This window comes from Pagrus major, chromosome 13, assembly GCF_040436345.1.
Source record: "Pagrus major chromosome 13, Pma_NU_1.0".
In the NCBI taxonomy this organism is placed as follows: Eukaryota; Metazoa; Chordata; class Actinopteri; order Spariformes; family Sparidae; genus Pagrus; species Pagrus major.
This window is the reverse complement of record NC_133227.1, coordinates 7,261,139-7,279,874: the sequence shown is the minus strand read 5'-3', so window position 1 is coordinate 7,279,874 and position 18,736 is coordinate 7,261,139. Positions and strand designations below refer to the sequence as shown.

General features: G+C 40.9%; 2 protein-coding genes across 2 annotated transcripts; one reads left to right on the top strand and one right to left on the bottom strand.

The window, feature by feature from the left end:
- The first annotated feature begins 144 nt into the window (after positions 1-144).
- Positions 145-13,185, top strand: dixdc1b (DIX domain containing 1b). Its single transcript, XM_073478793.1, has 21 exons — positions 145-436; positions 1,157-1,286; positions 2,309-2,434; positions 2,721-2,952; positions 3,193-3,294; positions 6,823-6,911; positions 7,021-7,124; positions 7,393-7,476; positions 7,740-7,793; positions 7,922-7,972; positions 8,093-8,197; positions 8,302-8,355; positions 8,493-8,564; positions 8,899-8,940; positions 9,718-9,783; positions 10,060-10,209; positions 10,565-10,628; positions 10,716-10,812; positions 10,988-11,096; positions 11,488-11,567; positions 11,650-13,185. Exons 1-21 carry the CDS (start codon positions 374-376, stop codon positions 11,657-11,659), a joined length of 1,884 nt encoding a protein of 627 aa, XP_073334894.1. The 5' UTR covers positions 145-373; the 3' UTR covers positions 11,660-13,185.
- A 926-nt stretch (positions 13,186-14,111) lies between these two features.
- LOC141006536 (uncharacterized) lies at positions 14,112-18,712 on the bottom strand. Its single transcript, XM_073478740.1, has 8 exons — positions 18,559-18,712; positions 18,189-18,389; positions 17,620-17,720; positions 17,011-17,280; positions 15,936-16,881; positions 15,470-15,683; positions 14,672-14,776; positions 14,112-14,409 (listed from the first exon to the last, which is right to left on the bottom strand). The coding sequence occupies exons 1-8, from the start codon at positions 18,616-18,618 to the stop codon at positions 14,198-14,200; spliced, it is 2,109 nt and encodes a 702-aa protein (XP_073334841.1). The 5' UTR covers positions 18,619-18,712; the 3' UTR covers positions 14,112-14,197.
- Between the last annotated feature and the right edge of the window lie 24 nt (positions 18,713-18,736).

Below are 18,736 nucleotides of genomic sequence, written 5' to 3'. Positions count from 1 at the left end.
TTATGCTGACTTTATAAAACTGAAACTTTAAACCCCATTGTGTGACATTGGCTTGTTTATCGCTAACACATTGTTTCGGGCAAAGAGAAACCAGTCTGTTCTGTTGCGATATGTATCCCGGAAGTGTTGGTCAAAAATAGTTTTATTGTGAAACCCGATACCGGAAGTCATGTATGTCAGTGAGTTTGACACCGGTTTCCCGGCCGGAGTAACGGTAGCCGTCCTCCGGTCCCTCAATTGTCTCGGTTTGTTGACGTTTGCAGGAGTACAGCGGTAGTTGGTAACGGGGGTCTGTCCCTTGTTTCAGGCGAGTCGTGTGAGAGTGAATGAAGCTAGCCTGCTAGCTAGCTTAAATGGGTTTTCGAGTTAAAAGATGATCGCCTCACTTTCGAGAGGAAGTTTGCTGGATGAGGTTCTTCATGGGGGCTTTAATGAGGTAACGTCTACCTAGCGTTACTAACGCTAATGTTAATGTTTATTAAGTTAGGGTAGCTATTATTTAGCAAGCAGGAGCCAGGTAAACCAGCTAAACATCTAACCGTTACACTGGGACACAATGAAGTGGCAGAAGTGTAGACAGAATTAACACATGTATGTACAACCAAATGTTGAAATGTGAATGTTAAAATTGACTTGTAATAAGGGCCAAAAAAACATGAATTCTAGCGCTACAATGTTAAGTAAATAGCTGGCTTGACGCTAAATTAGCGAGTGATGGATTACAGGAAATAGGACACCAAGTAGCTCCACCACGACGTGTAAAAAGCCACAAACGCCACACCATCTTATCTATAAACGAGATGTTCAGTGTTGTGTTGAAAATAGGGTGCGTTCTTTGTAAGGTATCCAGGACAACGAGCTGTCACGTGACTGGACCGGTAAAGGTGGAGGAAGCGGTGAAATACAGGAGAGGAGTGCTGAAGCCTGTAACTGTGCTCAACACCAAATAATATGCTTTGGCCTTCAGAAGAAAAGTAAAATTTAATAGGCAGTGGGACAACAGACTGCCCCTGCCCCCCTCTCTCCTGTCCCAGCATAATAAACAAAGGAACTCATTTGTTATGCCATGGGTCTCAGCCTTTTTTGGCCCCCAGTCTAAGCTGTGTGTTTGTCTGTGGTTTGTTGGATTTGTGTGTATCTGATCGACGGATTGCAGCAGCAGCTGGCTGCGTATGTTTCCTGGGTGAACTCACAGCTGAAGAGGAAACCGGGCCTGAAGCCTATTGCAGACCTGAGGCATGATCTGCAGGATGGGGTGGTGCTCACACAACTAATAGAGATAGTTGGTAAGTACACACATGGCATGATCACACACACAAACGGCTCTCATGGTGTAGTAATACTGGAGGAAGAATAGGAAAAACAATGTTGATGTTAATGTATGAATTGGTTCATTTATGAGTGCATACATAGTTAAACATTTTGTATTTGTCACCTTTGACCGATAAGCCCTTATTTACATGATTATTAATAATGTTACAACTTCAAGGAGGCCTGTCTGAGATGCATTTCCTTTATTACCTCTGTAAGTTAAAAAGAAAAGAAAAATCACCTTTTAGCTGAGCATTTTTCTAAGCCTAGACAAAAATATATGTCAGGTGTATGCATGGCACACACAGCAAGATGTGGAATTTTGTATGGATTAGTATTTCCATTATAAATGTTATATACAAGTAAAAATGTCCTCAGAACTGAAGATGAAAGTGTGGACAATAGTGACATTTTGATCACGATGTACCCCTCTTCTCTTTAAATGCAATAACTTTTCTTTAGATATTATTAACATTTAATTAATATAATTTAGATGTTATAAATAAGCATCAAATGCAACAACCATTATTCAGAGGCAGAGGAACTCTTAAAGGTCTGAACCTTGAAACGCATGATTTTGAAAACATTTATCACCAGTCCCCATCTACTTCAGTTGTTTGAGTAACATGCTGCAATGCTGTTTTGCTGTGAAGCTCCAGAAATGTTTTGTTGACTAAGAAACTTTTTCCATCAGCATGGGGATGAGTAGATGATAATTTTCATTTTTGGGTGAACATATCCTTGAAGATAAATGCTATCCAGTAGTACCAACTATGAAATTAAGTCTGTAAGACACTATCACACATGCATGTATACAAACTGAATGACATTTGAGAAATTACATACTACTTTAATGTGTTATCATTTCTTTTGTACCTGAACTGTACTGTAGTGTTGCTCATTTGACCCTGATGGTAATACATAACCAGTTGTTGCACAATTGATTTTTAAAAATTCTTCTTTTTCTCTCTTTCTCAAATCTTGTTGAAATCGGCAGCTGGGGAAGTGCTGGAGGGAGTGTATGTTGCCCCACAAAACAAAGAGGAAAGCAGGAAGAATGTGGAGCAAGTCCTGCAGTTCATTTCCTCCAGACACATTCGCATGCCACACATATCCGCAAGAGGTAAATCACCGAGAAGTGTGTGTTTTCTCGCTGTCACGTTGAGAGCAGGTGTTCCTAACGTTTTCTGGTTGCTGACCCTTTATTGTAGTCAGAAGAGTTAATTCAACCCTAAATCTTAAAGCACTTGAATATCACGTGTTTACATTGTAACAAATATATATTTCTCCCTCTGTCTACATCTACAATCCTCATGTCATGGTTCCTGTTATAACTCTTTCAACAGTGTGTTGCAAGTACTGTGCACTTGTTCATTATTGATGGACATGTGTTCCCTTTCTGTCTGCAGACATTGTCGATGGTAATCTGAAATCTGTAATGAGGATAATTCTGGCTCTGGCAGCCCACTTCAAACCCTCAGCCAGTCAAAGGGCTGCCTCTGGAAGTGGGAGGAGTTTGACCAGAGGCTCTGCCAGCCACAACCCTCACTCCACGGTTGCACTAGCACAAGGCGCTGCTGCTGCACTGGCATCAGCAAGACTTGATGCCTCACAGCCTACACGTGCCACACGTATCCACAGGTATGACGGCTGCAGTAAACATAGACAAAAACCCATGTCAGTATCTTTCTTTCATATCCAAATGTTCTCTACCGCAGTAGTCATTTGTTAGGGACGTGTAGTCTTTGCTGCCCTCTTATGGACAAACACAGATCACCCAAGTTACCGTCCTCATAACTGCTGCAGTGTATTTTTTATCAAAACTGCATGCCAGTTCTTGTTTCTGAATAAATAACCTATGCTTTGTTTGTCATCCCTCAGTGGCTGGGGGTCGGACGTGGAAAAGAGTGTGTGTGTTCGAGCTCTGGTTGAGCAGTATGAAAGAGGATCTCCAGATGAAGAGGACAATCCTCAGGCTAGCAGGTAATCTACTAGTTGGAATTTTAAATGGTCTCTAGCAAATGCAGTGACTGTTTATGCATTAACTGTGAGATTAAACATATATACATACATAATCTTTATATATACAATCCACATACATACATAATGTCTCTCTGTGTATTTTAAATGTAATGTAAAGGCAGATTTGATTCGGTGCTCACAAATGCAACATGTAAAATTAGAAAACTTCGAGAGCACTGGTGTAGTGCTCATTTTCTGATTCACTTGTATTAGTGTTGTCATGCAAATCGAATTTCTAACTTTGATGGAATAACCATTTTGATAACATGGGGAAACAGCAGAAGGGCTGGAGAAAACATTGAATATCAAACTTTGAGACATTTGTTTTTTTCTCTTTAAAGGCCATTAAAAATAATGTGCATGGTTTCATCTAGAAAAGTTTGCAGGCTCGCCTAAAATGTATGTGTCATGGATGGGAGTCCACCTTAAAGGTCACTCCACCCTAAAGGGTAGCATTAAAGTGTGGTTACAGGTCTTGTGGAGTACTACTGCATGTGTGAAAAGCATTATAAAGAGTTTTTGTGTTTCCAGAGGAAGCTGTGTGTAATCTCATAAATTGCCTCCAGTGATGTCACTCGCTGGCTGAGTTGCATTGTGGGTAATGTAGGCACCACATTTTGAAAAGGAAGAAGAATGTTTGTAATAATAAAGACGATATCTCTGGTTCTGCTGTATTGATTTTGTCCATTGGTTTTTAAATTGTCCTCAATGTGTGCAACAGTGTTATAGGAGCACAATGCTAGACTAGTGGACTACTTTTCAAAACCGTTGCCTACATTACCCACAAAGCAGCATAGCCACTGAATGACATCACTATAGGCATTTTATCAAATTACATGCAGCTTCCTCTGGAGCCACAAAAGGCTTTGTACTACTTTTTTCACATATGCAGTAGTACGCTCAGAGACCTGTAATCACCCTTTAATGTGTAAAATTAGTGGTGTTAACCTTTAAGTGAGCCTGGGTCAAAGTTGTCACTAACTCCATGGCAAATCCCCTTCCCTTTAATCACACAACCTCCGAGTTATTCCTGACAGGAGTTTGCTACTTATATTTTGTATTACATTCTATTCACAAAAATACAAATAAATAAAACAAATAATAATTCTGGCCACTGGTCTTGCTGTACACTGGCAGAAATCCTGATGTGTGTTTGTGCCTGTGTCAACTTTCTGTCTGAGAGGAGAGAGAAAGGAAGCATGCAGCAAATGAGCATTAAAGCTGTTTTGTTGGTATAATGTCAAAAAAGCACTTGTTAAATCTCTCACAGGTTGGAACCACTTTCAAACATAGACTCAGTGTGGGCTGGATCATCTGAGGTTGTGCCATTTTAAATGATAATACAGGGCTGTGGTACGAGGTTGAAGAAAATTAAAACCTATGTAAAAGCATGGCGGCTGTGCTGGCCTAGATTCAGGAAGGAGGTTGCTGCAGTTTAGTGACCTAAGGACAAGTGGTGTAGTGGTATGATTATGTAATTAAACTCGCGAGTTGTACATGTTTTTACACGAAATGTATTTCGGCTAAATGTATTTTTAAATGACCGTGCGAATCAGTGTTTGGGAAAACAAGCTCCACTTTGTTGCTATTTATACTTTACAGGTCTGCCTGCAGTTCATTTTATGTAAGCTCTCTGTTATCTGCCATCTTTAATGCCACACTTGAAACAGTAGACTACATTCTCTGGTACATCTGTGTGTGTTTGTGTGTCTCACTGCATGACAGAGCATATGACTTAGCTTTTAGTACTTCACCCTGCCGTGTATGTGTGTGTGAGGTAGGCAGAGGGATGATGGAAAAAATAAATAATTGATCTTTATCTTCACAAATCACATGTTCCATTTGAAGTTCTGCTCTGTGTTGTTGTTTTTTGCATCATCTTTGTTTATGTGTGTTTTAATGTGAGTGCAGATGTGTGTGTGTATCTGTAAGAGAAGTGCATGCGTTGATTATTTGTAGAATGATGATGTGGTTTTTCAGACCTGATGCTGCCATCATATATGTAGCTTAATTGAGTGAGAGATGCTAAGCAGGGTTTGCTGCGTTGGTCACCATGTTAACTAGCTGGAGGGCAAGGGGCGGGTTGTGTAAGGCTGAGGAGAATCACACACTGTCATGAGTTTGTCGAGATGCTGAAGCCAGAGACCCACATGCAGGGTTGAACTCAGACTCCTCGGAAGTCTAATGCACAGTTTAAATCGCCTGTAGCGCACTATGGGGGGGACGCAGATTAAATGGTAAGGACAGATACTGTGAGACAGTGTGTGTTCGTGTGTGTGTATGTGTGTGTGTGTGTGTGTGTGTGTATTCCTGTGCAAGTGTGTGTGAGTTTATACTACTTTTATCGTAACATTTCCACAGTGCTTCAATGCTTTGATTTGCAAAGGCTGGCATATGAGGATTAAAGGCTTCTCTTGGCAAGTTAGTATTGAGAAAATATGTGTTCTCATGTGTTGCTTTATTTTGTCTGTGCTCCGTGCTCTTTTCCCTTCTTGAGCCGAGTCCAGAGTCAGGATTTTAACAATTATTTGCAAAGATTGTTGAACAGGCACCCTTTGTTTAAAAGCCCCCATTAATATGTTGTTAATGAAAACAGCAACTTTGATTTTGGTGAACATCGTTTTTTCCTGTCACTAATGAGATTGCAGACCCGTCTTTCACCTTGTTCACCAAGCCCCTTTCACACATGGACTACCCTGAAATATACCTGGATTGTGAGAGTGATAGTGAGTGAGTGGACGTGTTGATGACGCTGATGATGTTTCATGGACTGTAGCTGCTGCTTCATACTCTTTTTTGCCTGCTTGTATATTGCTTTACACTTTTTTATTGATATTGCAGATACATACAAATTAGGGGTATTTCGATAAGCTGGTATTGGCGATAACTGTGATATTTAAAAATTAGATATCATCATTTTATCGTTAATAAAAGACACAGTGTTGTAGTCAAGACAACGTAAACCAAGACCAGACCAGAGCAAGTCCCACACTCACATGACTCACTATGTGGAATATGCAAATCATAGGCACTTATAAAACTGATCTGAAAGATCCACATTCCCATAAAAACAGGCACAGAAAAAAAATTAGGAAAATTATGTTTCAATTTAAACCATTGCTGATTATTTATGGGGGCCTAAGAGGGGTGTACCATGAGAAATTCCTTGATGAAATAATCAAAAGGCATCGCAGAGGTGACATTTATTTGTGGGAATTTTACTTTGTGTTCTATGAGCAAACAAATACAAACAGCTCATGAGCTGGAATCAACTTAACCATTTTATTCAACACTTCTCATCCATGTGTTACCATCCACCTAACACAATACAATTTTTTGTGCAAGCATCAGGCTTTCTGGGTGACTCTTGTCTTCCGACACAAACCATCATGAAGTACAGAATGTCTCAAATAATTATATTTATATTTACATATACTTCCTTCTCTGGAATAATATGATTAATCAGTGTTTATCCTCCTTGAGCCTCAGCTCTGTCAGTCCACTGTCATCTCCGAGAGCTCCACCCATCAGCCACACAGACCGACAGCAGGATGACCGCCAACAGCAGCAGATCAGTGGTGAGTTCTGGTCTGCCAACAATCTGTCATTTGATGAGTGAACCACAAGATATATTGTTTCAACATTTGTAACACTGTGTTGTGTGGTTGTACGCCTGCTTGCATGCAGCCGAGTCGTCTCAGGATGCGGTGGAAACTGCGTGGGAGGATTCTCTCAGTGAAACGCTGGAGAAGGAGGTGCAGGACACACGAAAGATGGTGTCTGCTTTACAGGTGTGAGCATATTGAGGTTTGAGTTTGATTCTGGTCACATTTTTCTCGAGTGTTCGACTTTTGATTTTCAATCAGAACGCCTTTTTGTTGACTTCCATATGAAGTTTCAAGTGCTGTGGTTTATATTCTGTGTTCTCTTCCTGGTTGGTGGCAGTACATGTGCAGAGAGGGTGGGATCTGGTGGGATATCGTGACATTTCTACATGCATCAGACAACCTAGTCCAAAGTACAAACTGGTGTCACATGTTCCACCTTTGTGTTTTCAAGGCCCTGCTGCTGCATGGTTCGCTGCCTGAAGATGAGCAGGATGTGTCTCTGAGGTTGGACCAAGGCAGCGCTGAGCAGCAACTGGTAGCGACAGTCTCTCCTTTTATTTTTTAGCTTTTCATCCCTTTTTCTGTCCTTTTTTCTCCCTTTTCTGTGTTGCACTCTTCTTCGCTCTGTTTCACCAGCTCTTTGTGTTCAGCGCAGATCACATTTCTTTCTCTTGACTCCGGGTCTGTGTGTGTGCATGTTTATGTGTGCGTCAGAGGGTGACACGAGTATCAGTTTCCCTTCTTACTCAGTCCATTGTGGTTCTCACACACATCCCTTCGTTCCTTTCTCTTTTCCAGGTAGTCATTCGCAGTCGTTTGGATCAGAGTATGGAGGAGGCTCAGGAGTTAAAGGTAAATTGTTTTATTTTTGTTAGGACAAAAGACACACTTGTGTTTTTTCTAAGAGGATAAACTGGATTGTGGAATGCACACTGTGATTAATATTTGATTCAGAGTGTGCTGTTTGCTGTTTGCTTTAGAGGGAAGTGTTGCGCTGTAGGCAGGAGATGAGAAACCTGCAGGGAGTCAAGGTAAGACAATGCCAGATCTGCAGTTAATGATCTCATTGCTGTGTTAGATATGATTCTTGTTGTGTCATAGAAAAGTAGCTGGCTAAGGTGATGGCTTTCTGTTGGTTTGTGAATGTGCAGGACGCCCAGCAGCAAAGGCTGTGCACTCAGGAGGCATCAATACTGCAGATGAAGCAAGAGCTTCTCAGAGCCAGCATGACCAAGGATGAACTCAACAACCAGAATGTACGAAATAGACTCTGTTTTCTATAAAAGTGAAAGTAAAATCTTCAAAACACTGCTTTAAAATGTGTATACAAATTCGGCTCCTCTATGAAAATGTGTTACAGGCGGAGCTGCAGTGGAAGCTGGAGGAATGTAACAGGCTGTGGGTTGAATGCAAGGTGAGGCACTCCAGTTCCTCTCTTTAAATGGTTTGCTGTAACTTAGTTTCATCATTATCATTCAACTTAATGTTACACAACATCTGTTTATAATAAATAACGAACCCTTCCTTTTCTTTCCTGTTGGTCGGATGCAGAAGGAGGTCGGACAGAAGGACAGACTGCTGCAGCAACTCAAACACAAGCTTGAAGAAAGCCAAAAAAAGCAGGTGTGTTCACAAGATTAAAAAAAAGGTTAAACGAGCTACAGTGGGTTCAAAATGTTCTGTCAAGCTCAGTGACGTGTGAAAATCTTTGACCAGAAGTTAATCTCAAATTCACTTTTTGAAAGGCCCTCCATGGTCTCGTTTTTTTCCTTTAATCGCAAATTAATGCTGCAAACTTCCTTTGATGCACAAGAATAAACTTAAAGCGCAAGTGTAATTTTACTTCTCCGCCACTTATTAAATAAACTAGTCACTTTAATGATCTAAGTGTTAGGATCCAGCAGCTTTGTATTAATGTGTGTATATTTACATGTCTGACTGTGTGTCTGTTTGGCAGAGTGACTTGCAAAGAGAGTTGGAGCATAAAAACAGCATGCAGGTAGGATGTTTTTTCCAGACTCTAATGAGTTTCGTTTGTAGTTAGCACCTATATTATGTCTGACAGATTGTTACAGACCTGGGATTTGTATCTACAACAGCGGTGTTGCATTCAGAAACTGTGGAGGGTGCCACATTGCGCAAAATGCCAATTTCTACATAATGTTGCTTTAATAACGCGTGAGAACAAGATCATTAAGCTATGGTTGCAAATTAACAATGCACAGACCAGTAGAAACGTCCAAAAGCTCAGTTCATGACAAATGGCAATCGTAAGGAGTAGCTGAGTAGCAGAGTTTTGATGTTTTAAAAGTTTTGTTGATAAAGTTTTGATAATCTAAATTATTTTTAATTGAAATATAATGATCAAAGCCTAACAAAATTAACATAAGCCAAGAGGGCACAGAGGGAAATGTCAGAGCCACTGCCGTGTTCATATCAGCAGAGAACAGCTTTGGATACATTCCTAGCTGTAGTCTAATTACAGGTTTAATAATCTCAAATAGAAAAGTGTTACGTTATTCACTGCACAATAAACAGCATCACTCCTGACAACCTGCCACAGTCTGCATTAATAGAGTCCCATGGCCATGGAATGGGATCTCATTCCCGCCCGCTACTAATTTGTGGCAACATTTGATTTTCCCAAATGTCACCAGACAGCTCGGTAAAAAAACAGTTGAGGTTTAGGTTTCTTATTCAGTCTGCAGAAGACAGTCATGAATTCAGATATACGTTACACAGCTGACATTTTTTTGTTGTTGTTGCCTTTTTCTAGATTCCCACCGGCACAGAAAACAATGGGTATTCTCACTCTGGAAGTCCAGCTCCCTCTATGTCAGGCGTAAGTTGATAAAGGCTGTTCAGTCAGTTTGCCTGTTTATATTGTTCTACATGTCAAGGTATACTCTCACATTCCCTTGCATTATATTCTCTTGTAGTATTTAGGTCACATATTGTAATATGACCTCATGAAACAGATTCTTACTTAAGAATTGTAAGTTAAAGAAATAACACGGGACAAAATATGCTGAACATACACAATAAACAAGCACACAGCTGTTCTCAATAAAATGAGCTTTTTGTTTTTGACACGGTTTTTGTGTTTGTGCTCTGTTAGCAGGCAGAGGAGGTGCAGCTGCTCAGAGATGCGCTTAGGAGTCTGAGGAACAACTTCAGAGACCACGACCCGCAGCACCACACACTGGACACCCTGGAGCAGGGCATAGTGTCACTCATCGACAGACTGCATGTTCTGCATACACACAGGGTACAAATATATAACCCACCTGAGTTTTACAATCAATTTAGTGAGTTTTTTTGTGCTTAAAACTGAAAATAAATTCAGTTTGGTCACTTTTATAGGTTAGCAGTCAAAGTTGCATTTGAGGCCAAAGTGTAACTGAAGGCAAACTCAGAGCTATGACAATTGTATTGTAATCTTGTTAAATGATCAGTTAGTGGCCACTTTACAGTCAGACTGGACTGTGTAATTGATTGGTAAATGAGCACCAATGAAAAAAGATATTGATTTATACCATGAAATCCTCTTAGATATTTATTTTCGATAAAATGTAGAGATTAAAAATCATGAGGTGCTGTCCACATTTTTCCAAATACTGCAGGGAAGAGGGAAATCTCCAAGACGCAAAGGTCAACACACAGACTCTGACACATGGCCTTGCACAAGTAAGTTGATGTACCCCCCAAATACACATGCATACATGCTCAGAATAAATATGCTTTCACTAACTATGTTTCTGTTGTTTATTGCAGATGTTTGTCAGTCCCACAGTGGTTCTCCCACCTCCACTAAAATCCTCTATTTTACTGGAAAATCCCCAACACCTTCGATGATCAATATACCGAAGAGGTTAGTGTATGTGTGCATTGAGGTGTGTACGTTGTATGAAAAAGTAAATTTGGCCACAGTTTCCATAACACATACAATTAAGATGGAAGGGCTTAGATAGAAAATAGAACAAACAAAAAATGTGAAATGCCACAAGACGTCTAGATGAGTGAATCTCTTTGTACACATTGTACAGGCTGGGTGAGGTGACTCTAAAGGACGTCAAGGCAGCTGTGGATCGAGAGGGAAACTACAGGTACCACTTCAAGGCCCTGGACCCTGAGTTTGGCACTGTGAAAGAAGAGGTATGATAAGGCTGGACTATGTAGATAAAAGGAGGGTAATGAGGGTAAAATGAGTATCTTTTGTTGTAAAAAGTCAGTGTACCGGGTATTAAAGGTGTCGTCACGAGCTCCTTAGTTGGTGGGAAAATGTTGTTACCCCTGTCACCCTGTTACAAAGTGTTGTAAACATCATTTGGAACATTACATGTAACAATTGCTTAAGATTGCTTAATAAATGGTTATAAAGCTTTTTATTGTTTGCTAACAGTGAAATAACGATTAACTAAAGTGTAATCAATACAAATTTACCAAGTGTTACCACATGCATTGAGACCTAGAAATGAGTTTAGTCCGAAGAGCAGAGTAGTCATACAGTACATGAAGGTAATATGTCCTCAATGTTTGTGTCCAGGTATTCCTGGATGGAGCAATCATTCCAGGCTGGGAAGGAAAAATAGTGGCCTGGGTAGAAGAGGACCGTGGGGAGGAGAGGTAACCACATGTTCTCTCTGTATCTCTGTCTTTATTTTGCTGATTCTTCGTGGCAAAAAACACATTGTCTTTTCTGTCTTAGGCCATTTTAGTTTCAAGCTGAGGAGCCACGATACGTGTTTTTTTCTCCTGGTCAGTCTGATCCCAGACGCTCAGCGAGACAACTGTTGAGAAGAGAGGCACATGTGGACACTTTTTGAGATTTGGACGAATACTGTCAGAGATTTGGTGATGGTGTAAATCTGTAACTGATGTCAAGAATAGTGTAAAGCTCAGTGCCTTACGAAGGAAAGCTGTTTCCATCATGTGTTTTTTAATGCCAGGATGTAACTGTAACTGAACTGAAAAGTAGACAGAAACATTATTTTGAATTAAGTGTTTCTAAAACCACAGTAGTGTTGTTGTTTCACCAGTAGCTTCTTTTGGTTTGTATGAGGAAATGTTCTGCATCACTTTTCCTTCAGAATACTGCCAGATGACATGTTAGAAATGTGTAATGTTCAATGTTCTTTAGCCCAGGTACATTTCAGTCTTAATTGCGAATGTGAAGTGAATATACAGTATTATCTAGCATAGCAAGAAAAAAGACCATTTCTGGGTCAGAAATAAAATACCACTTTGATAATACAAATGTTACAAGAGCAGAAAAAGTCAGACAAACTTTGTACACGCTTCGTTTCGGTGGTGCACAATGTTCGTTGCATTCCGACTCACTGCTGACAAATACACTGACCACAGACCAGCTTGTATTTACGTTACTGTTTTGTATCAATTACACATAACAGGTAACCGTTAAAAGAGGGAGGGTGATGTCCGAATGGCAAATTATATCGCAAAAAAGAAAAAAAAATAACTGAATGTATTTCAGTTTCACTAAATAGGACTCAAATTCAGATGTGGGTTTGAATGTCTGTAGCACACCAGTGTACGTGTAAACTGAACTGCTGTCAGTGAGCAGAAGTGATGCTGGAAACTTTGATATAGAAATGTAGATGAACAGCACTGTTATTTTGTTTACGTCATGAAATTGTTTTGTACATTTGTGTAAAATATTTTCACCATATCCGTAGAGAGAGAGAGAGAGAGATTCTTGTGAGGTGATGATGCTGTTGATGTAAATTCTTGTGGATTGTCAATGGATCATCCCACTATTTATGGTGTGTATGTGTGAGTGTGTGTGTATGTGTGTGTGTGTGAGAGAGAGAAAGGGAGCTCAGGATGGACCTTTGACTTGTAATTGCCAGAAGAACAGTGGTTAGAGCTGTTCTACATAATGCAGTGAAATGCTCGGCTCTCAGTGTTCAGAAGAAACACACTGAGACTGGCTCACACACACCTTTTCCTTCACTCTGCTTCTATCTTCCCATTTGGGACCAATGTGTTTGCCTTCACTAACAAGCCAACAGAAATATGCATCAGTCTACTATTCTAACAAAGACCCATTTGAATGCCATAACTGCCTGTACTGTAAAATGTACAATTTGCTGGTGAAATGGTTATTTAGCATTTGTTTTGTTTACTGTTTTACAACATATGGATACTGTCTGTTTAAAGAAATTAAAATGGCCTTTGTTGAATGTTAGAAAGATATTTTGAAATAAATTGTTTTTGAAAAGATGTTTGTTTCAGTTTTTAGTTGTGATTGAGAGACAGTGGGGGAAATAAGGATTACTACCATTTACTGATGAATGGTGCATGGTGGATTTTCATCCTGACATAGATGAAAAACACCCAACACCCTGTTGCCTTTTAGGAAAGTATTTCTTTATTTCATGTCATGTATTTTGGTCTTGGCCTCTCAAACCAGACTAACCTGCCAGGTCAGTCATTACCAGCTCAAGCTCACACCCACAGAAATTAAAGGTGCAACACGTAAGATTCTGTTAAGTTCACACTGCAGCATATCACCTAGAGTAATCTCTGTCTGTGGGTTAAGATGGTGGGGAGCAGCCCAGTTTGTTAGCATGCTAGCATCAGAAGCTAAATCAGTGTCTGTTGACATATTTCTTCCCTTTCTGTTAATAATTTTAGCTCATTTTTGAACATTTTAAACTAAAAATGTGTACATACTGCACCTTTTAAAAGGTTAGGTTCACCCAAAGATGAATATTTCATCATTACCTACTCAAACTCGTGTGGATGTGTGGGGAAATTATCCAGTCCACAGAACAGTGTTGCAGTATTCTGCTGAACAACTGCAGTAGATGGTAGATAGTAGAAAATAACTTATTTTCAAATCAATCTGGGATTTTAGGGCTTCTAAAGCATAATACATAACTTTGAGTCCTATTTCCTACCAACAGTGTATAATAAGTTTAGCAAGTAACACAACTGTTTCATGTTGTTAAGTAAAGCCATAGAACAGATCACTAACTGAATGAATGCATGTGTAACAATCAAGTTTTAATATTAGTCACAGTGACTTGGATGAGTCCAGACTCATTTCTGACAGGTGAAGGACAGCAGGGTCTTACAGACAAGCATGAACAGTGAGCAGCAAAGGCACTTTGCCTCACAGTTCTTCCACAGGCACGTTCCTTTCTTGACACGTCCAGTGCTCAGGACCCTTCTCCACCAAAAGAAGTTTCACTCCTCGACTGTCTATCGGCTGCACTCCAATCTGTGGAGGCTTACAAGCAATCCCTCGGTCTTTTGCAGCCTCTGGCCTCTGTTTGGGGATTCTTTCCAAAGGAGGAAAGAGCTGACACCATGGCGCTGTCTGTTTTGATGCTTTCATAAGTCCTCACAAATGAAGCGATGGAATGAGTGAAGTCGGGGTTGTCCAGTTTCTTGCTGATGTCCATGAACATGCTGTTTAACCTTTCCTTGAGAAACAATTGACCTGGGGATATGATTCATAGAGAGTTGTATTAATAAATGTACCCTACCTGTCAAACTAAACAGTCTTTTACCCATCAAAGTCTTATTTTGTTCTGAGCGGGTTCAAGAAGTCAGCCCTTCTGTTTATCAGTCATCTCAGTATGGAGGGGGGCCTGTTCACCAAAGCTCCTGACAGAATAATGCTTCACTGACAGTAACACAGAGACGCAACATCCAAAATGTAGACTATGAATGTACTGTGGACTGTGCACTCGCTGACTTACCTGTGGCAGGATGCCAGCACATGTCACCATTACCAACTCCTGCAGCTCTCACAGGCAGAGATGGTTTATCCAGCATCTGACAACATTTGTCTGGAATGTCCTTTCCTGTTAAAGGGAAAGTGCACAGTGGTTAAATGTAACCGAGGGGCAATTGATTGTTGCTTCTGATGTCTCTAACACACACAAACTTTCCTGTGAGGAGTCATTGACAGTAGGTCTTTGGGCTCATTAGGTAGAACGGACAGGCGAGCCCAGAGACACTGCAGCTATGACAGCCAGTCGTGGTGGTGTGTTTACCACAAGCACAACCCACCAGACAGCCACTGAACATACTGTTAGGAAATGGCAAGCTAGGTAACCAACGCTTGTCTCTGTATTGGTGCCCCTGAGCTTCCTTCTCTGTCTCTGGTTGTATGTCGGACTACCAGGTCACCCAGCAGGGTGTGAACACAGGAGGTCAGCCAAGAACAGGCACTCGGCAGTGGATGCAGCTCCCTCTTGTCCAGTGTACTACCAGGGCCACGAAAATCTGTCAGTGTAACTGACACGTTATTTCCTAACTGTATGTTCAGTGCAAGTACAAGTAAGCACACACACACACACACACACACACACACACACACACACACACACAGTATTGTAATACTGCATTATGTATATGTATATGCTATGTATGCATGTATGTTATGGATGAGTCGGGAGTCAACAGTGTCACTATGACATGTTATGTTATACATGTATAAACCTGAATTTGAACATGATAGGACACTGGGAGGGCCTGACCAATGACAAACTCACCTGTGGCAATTTGATAGTAAAGCTTCCGTGTGTCTGGTGATGAGTCATGAAGGAAGCTTTCACTATGTCCAAACATCCTGGCTACAGCACTTTGATGGTCACAGGGTCCACCATGAATCCCTGCTGGGCATGTGCAGCAGCCGATGACTGTGTTGACATGATAGGACTCTTCAGCAATTGATGAGCTTGCCACAGTGTAGTTGTCTTGGTCTTCCTGCAGCAGAGACATCACAAAATGAATGTTAGGGAATTTACAAAATATTGCGATATTATTTTAAGGCCATATCGCCCAGCCCAACAATGAATCACCTGATCTCTGACACACTTGATTAGTTTTATCAGGTGTGCTTTTGCTGAGTTGGAGCAAAATCCTGAGGCCGCACTAGTTCTTTCTGTTGATAGCATTACAATAATTATAAAATGTAACATTTGGCCTCAACTGTAGATGTATGCCACAGTGGTGTACCTGCACAACAGAGTCTCTCCAGATGTCCTCTGTTTTCATCACCTTCCTGAGGTTGTTGCTGGGAGCATCTGTGAGGCGGTGGATATAGTGTGCCTCCAAGCGCGTGACAACAAAGTCCACCAACTGTGTCACACTGTAGGCCTTCAGTCGGTGCAGGAGCCTCTCTTTTACCACCCCGATGGCACTTTCCACATAGACGTTGGTGTGATTCCCTCCGGTGGGCAGCTGCGCCCACTCATCTCGCCGCTTGTAGACCTCCTGCATGTGTCGCACAAACTTTGTGTGCTGTAAGGCAATGTCATCAACCATCAGTCTGGTGTAGACCTCCCTGAGAGCTGCTGGTGTGGAAGCACACACCAGATCTCTGAAGGACTTCAGGAGGTGAGGCTTGTGCTGCTTGGGAACCCCATTTGAACTGCTCCACAGCCATCTCCACATGGCCTGAAAGAGGGTGGACACACAATGTACCAACGTGGCTTTTGGGAATGCTCCAGTCAGTGCCTGCCTGAGTGCAGAGCAGTCGCCAGTCATGACAACAAGAGGTCCGTCTGGGTGACCGAAGAACCTGTCAGGTGGAAAGACAGTCTGTAGCAGCTCTAAGGCAGCTGAAATAGTTTGCTGTGTTTTAGACGTTGTGATAAATACACCTAAAGGCAAACTACCAGCTGAGGAAGGGGTGAGGAGGAGGAAAAGGTGGTGATTGTGACGGTCATTCCCAGAGGAGTCCACAAACATCATCTCACCGCTCTCTCTCAGCCTGGCGTGTACTCTCCTCATCATTGGAGTGCACATTGCAATCACCAGCTGATTGTCACTGGTTTGACTCATCCTGGCACAGACATCCCCTTGCTCTTTGTTGTACTCATCAAGCTTTTGTTCAAGATCTTTAAACATTTCTCCCCCTGCTGCTGTGCCGTGTACTTTTTTGAACAGTTTGTAGTAAAGTCTGCAAAAAGGAACAAGAATTCAAATTTTAAGATTTCAATTAAAATTCACAACAATCCCAATACAGGTTGGTATTTTATAATAGTTTGTTTTAATGAATTAATTCATCTTATTTGTTTTAGTCACTAACCTGTAACAAAACCGCAAATCTGGACAGACGGACCGATCTGCAGCAGCGTACACATAGTTGTCCTGTTCCTCCTCTTGTAAATCGTACTTAAGGACGTCGAGCGCCGTTGTGGGAGAGTGACCACCTTCAAAGAGCTTTTTCAGCTTTTCAATGGCTTCTCCTGAAACATCTTTCCTCTTCATGGCTTGAGCACATGAACCACGATGGTTGTGCTCATTACGCAAGTTCACATGAAGGTAGAGTCCCTCCTTCACGTGAGGATCCCCAGACCTGAAGTGAGGAACAGTGAATTAAGCTACCAGTAATGGGTTGGATAATAAGGCGGATGTTACTAAGACATTTATTAGACCATATTATTGTTTGAGTTTGACATATCAGTGATACAACTGATGACATTGCTATTTAAAAATAAAAAAAAGTATGACAAAGCAGCCATCTGAGACATCATTTGGGTGATTCTGACTAGCAGACAAATGCCTACATAAACTGTAAAATGGATTAAAAGTTAAAAGATTAAAGGAGAAAGTGAGATCATCGAAAACTTGTTACATAAAGTCTCACTACCAAAGACCAACCATTGATTTATTATTATTGTTATTTATTACTGACCTCGACTTCCGTTCTCCAAGTTCGAGCTTCCTTTTTAAGATCAGGAACAGAGTAGCAGGGCAAGAAGTGTTTTTTCTTATCGTCCTGCACCTGTAGTCCACCTGGGAAACAGTAGCAAAAGTTGGTCAGGCATACTAAATTTACTGTAAACATAAAGACATGAAAGAACGATATTGATCCTTTACCTTTAAAAGTTAATTCTTCTCCTGACATCCTCAGTAGTGGTTTAAGGGACACTATGTAGTTTTGGAAAATAAATTAAAACTCAGAATTTAATATTTACAATATTAATGAGGTAATAATACAAAATCAGAAATATATATATATATATTTTTAATTGTTATTGTTTGAAGGTGGCAGGGTCCGCCAAATATAAACAAAGTATAACAGCATGAAATTGTGTTGGCCTTTAAGGTTTGTTCATGCAGTTATGAAAACAAAAAAAGTTTATTTAGTAAATGAAGATCTCTCTCTTCTGTTTACATTTTTTCCCCCAGAAAAAACTACACAGTGCACCTTTAAACGTTGCATGGTGTAGTTAAAAGGCTGGGTGAGTGGGTAACACTTACTCGATACTTGTTGTAGCGTCCAACATTGGGGTAAGTTTTAGATTTGCTCCATGTGAGACCTGAGGAGCTCTGGAAGTCTTCAAACCATCTCTTCGCTTCTTCTTCACGGGACAGCTTCAACTTTATGGATGCCCTGAAATTGATGTCTCCTAGCGTCCCGTAGCTGCACACAGTGTGGCTGTACTGCTGTGGCAATAGTTTCTGTCAACATAGGACCCCGACAACCAACCAACAAACAAACAATCAGACAGACAGACAGACAAAGACAGCGTTAGATAGATGACATCAAGTGGTTTATTTACATTTTGCACAAATAGCTAGGTTAGCTGGCTGGCTAACTAAATAGCAGACAGTCTCACTCCGTCCTGACCTCTAAAATCATCAGCGACTGCTCCCGGTCCGTCGCTTTACTACAGGTCCTGCACCACATGTCACAGATAACTACAGTAGTAATAATAATGAAAATGATAAACACTGTATATCCTCAAATAAACACCAATAGTTCCGCTGCGTCTTGAATGCGTCTTGACTGCTTTTCTTCTTCCTTG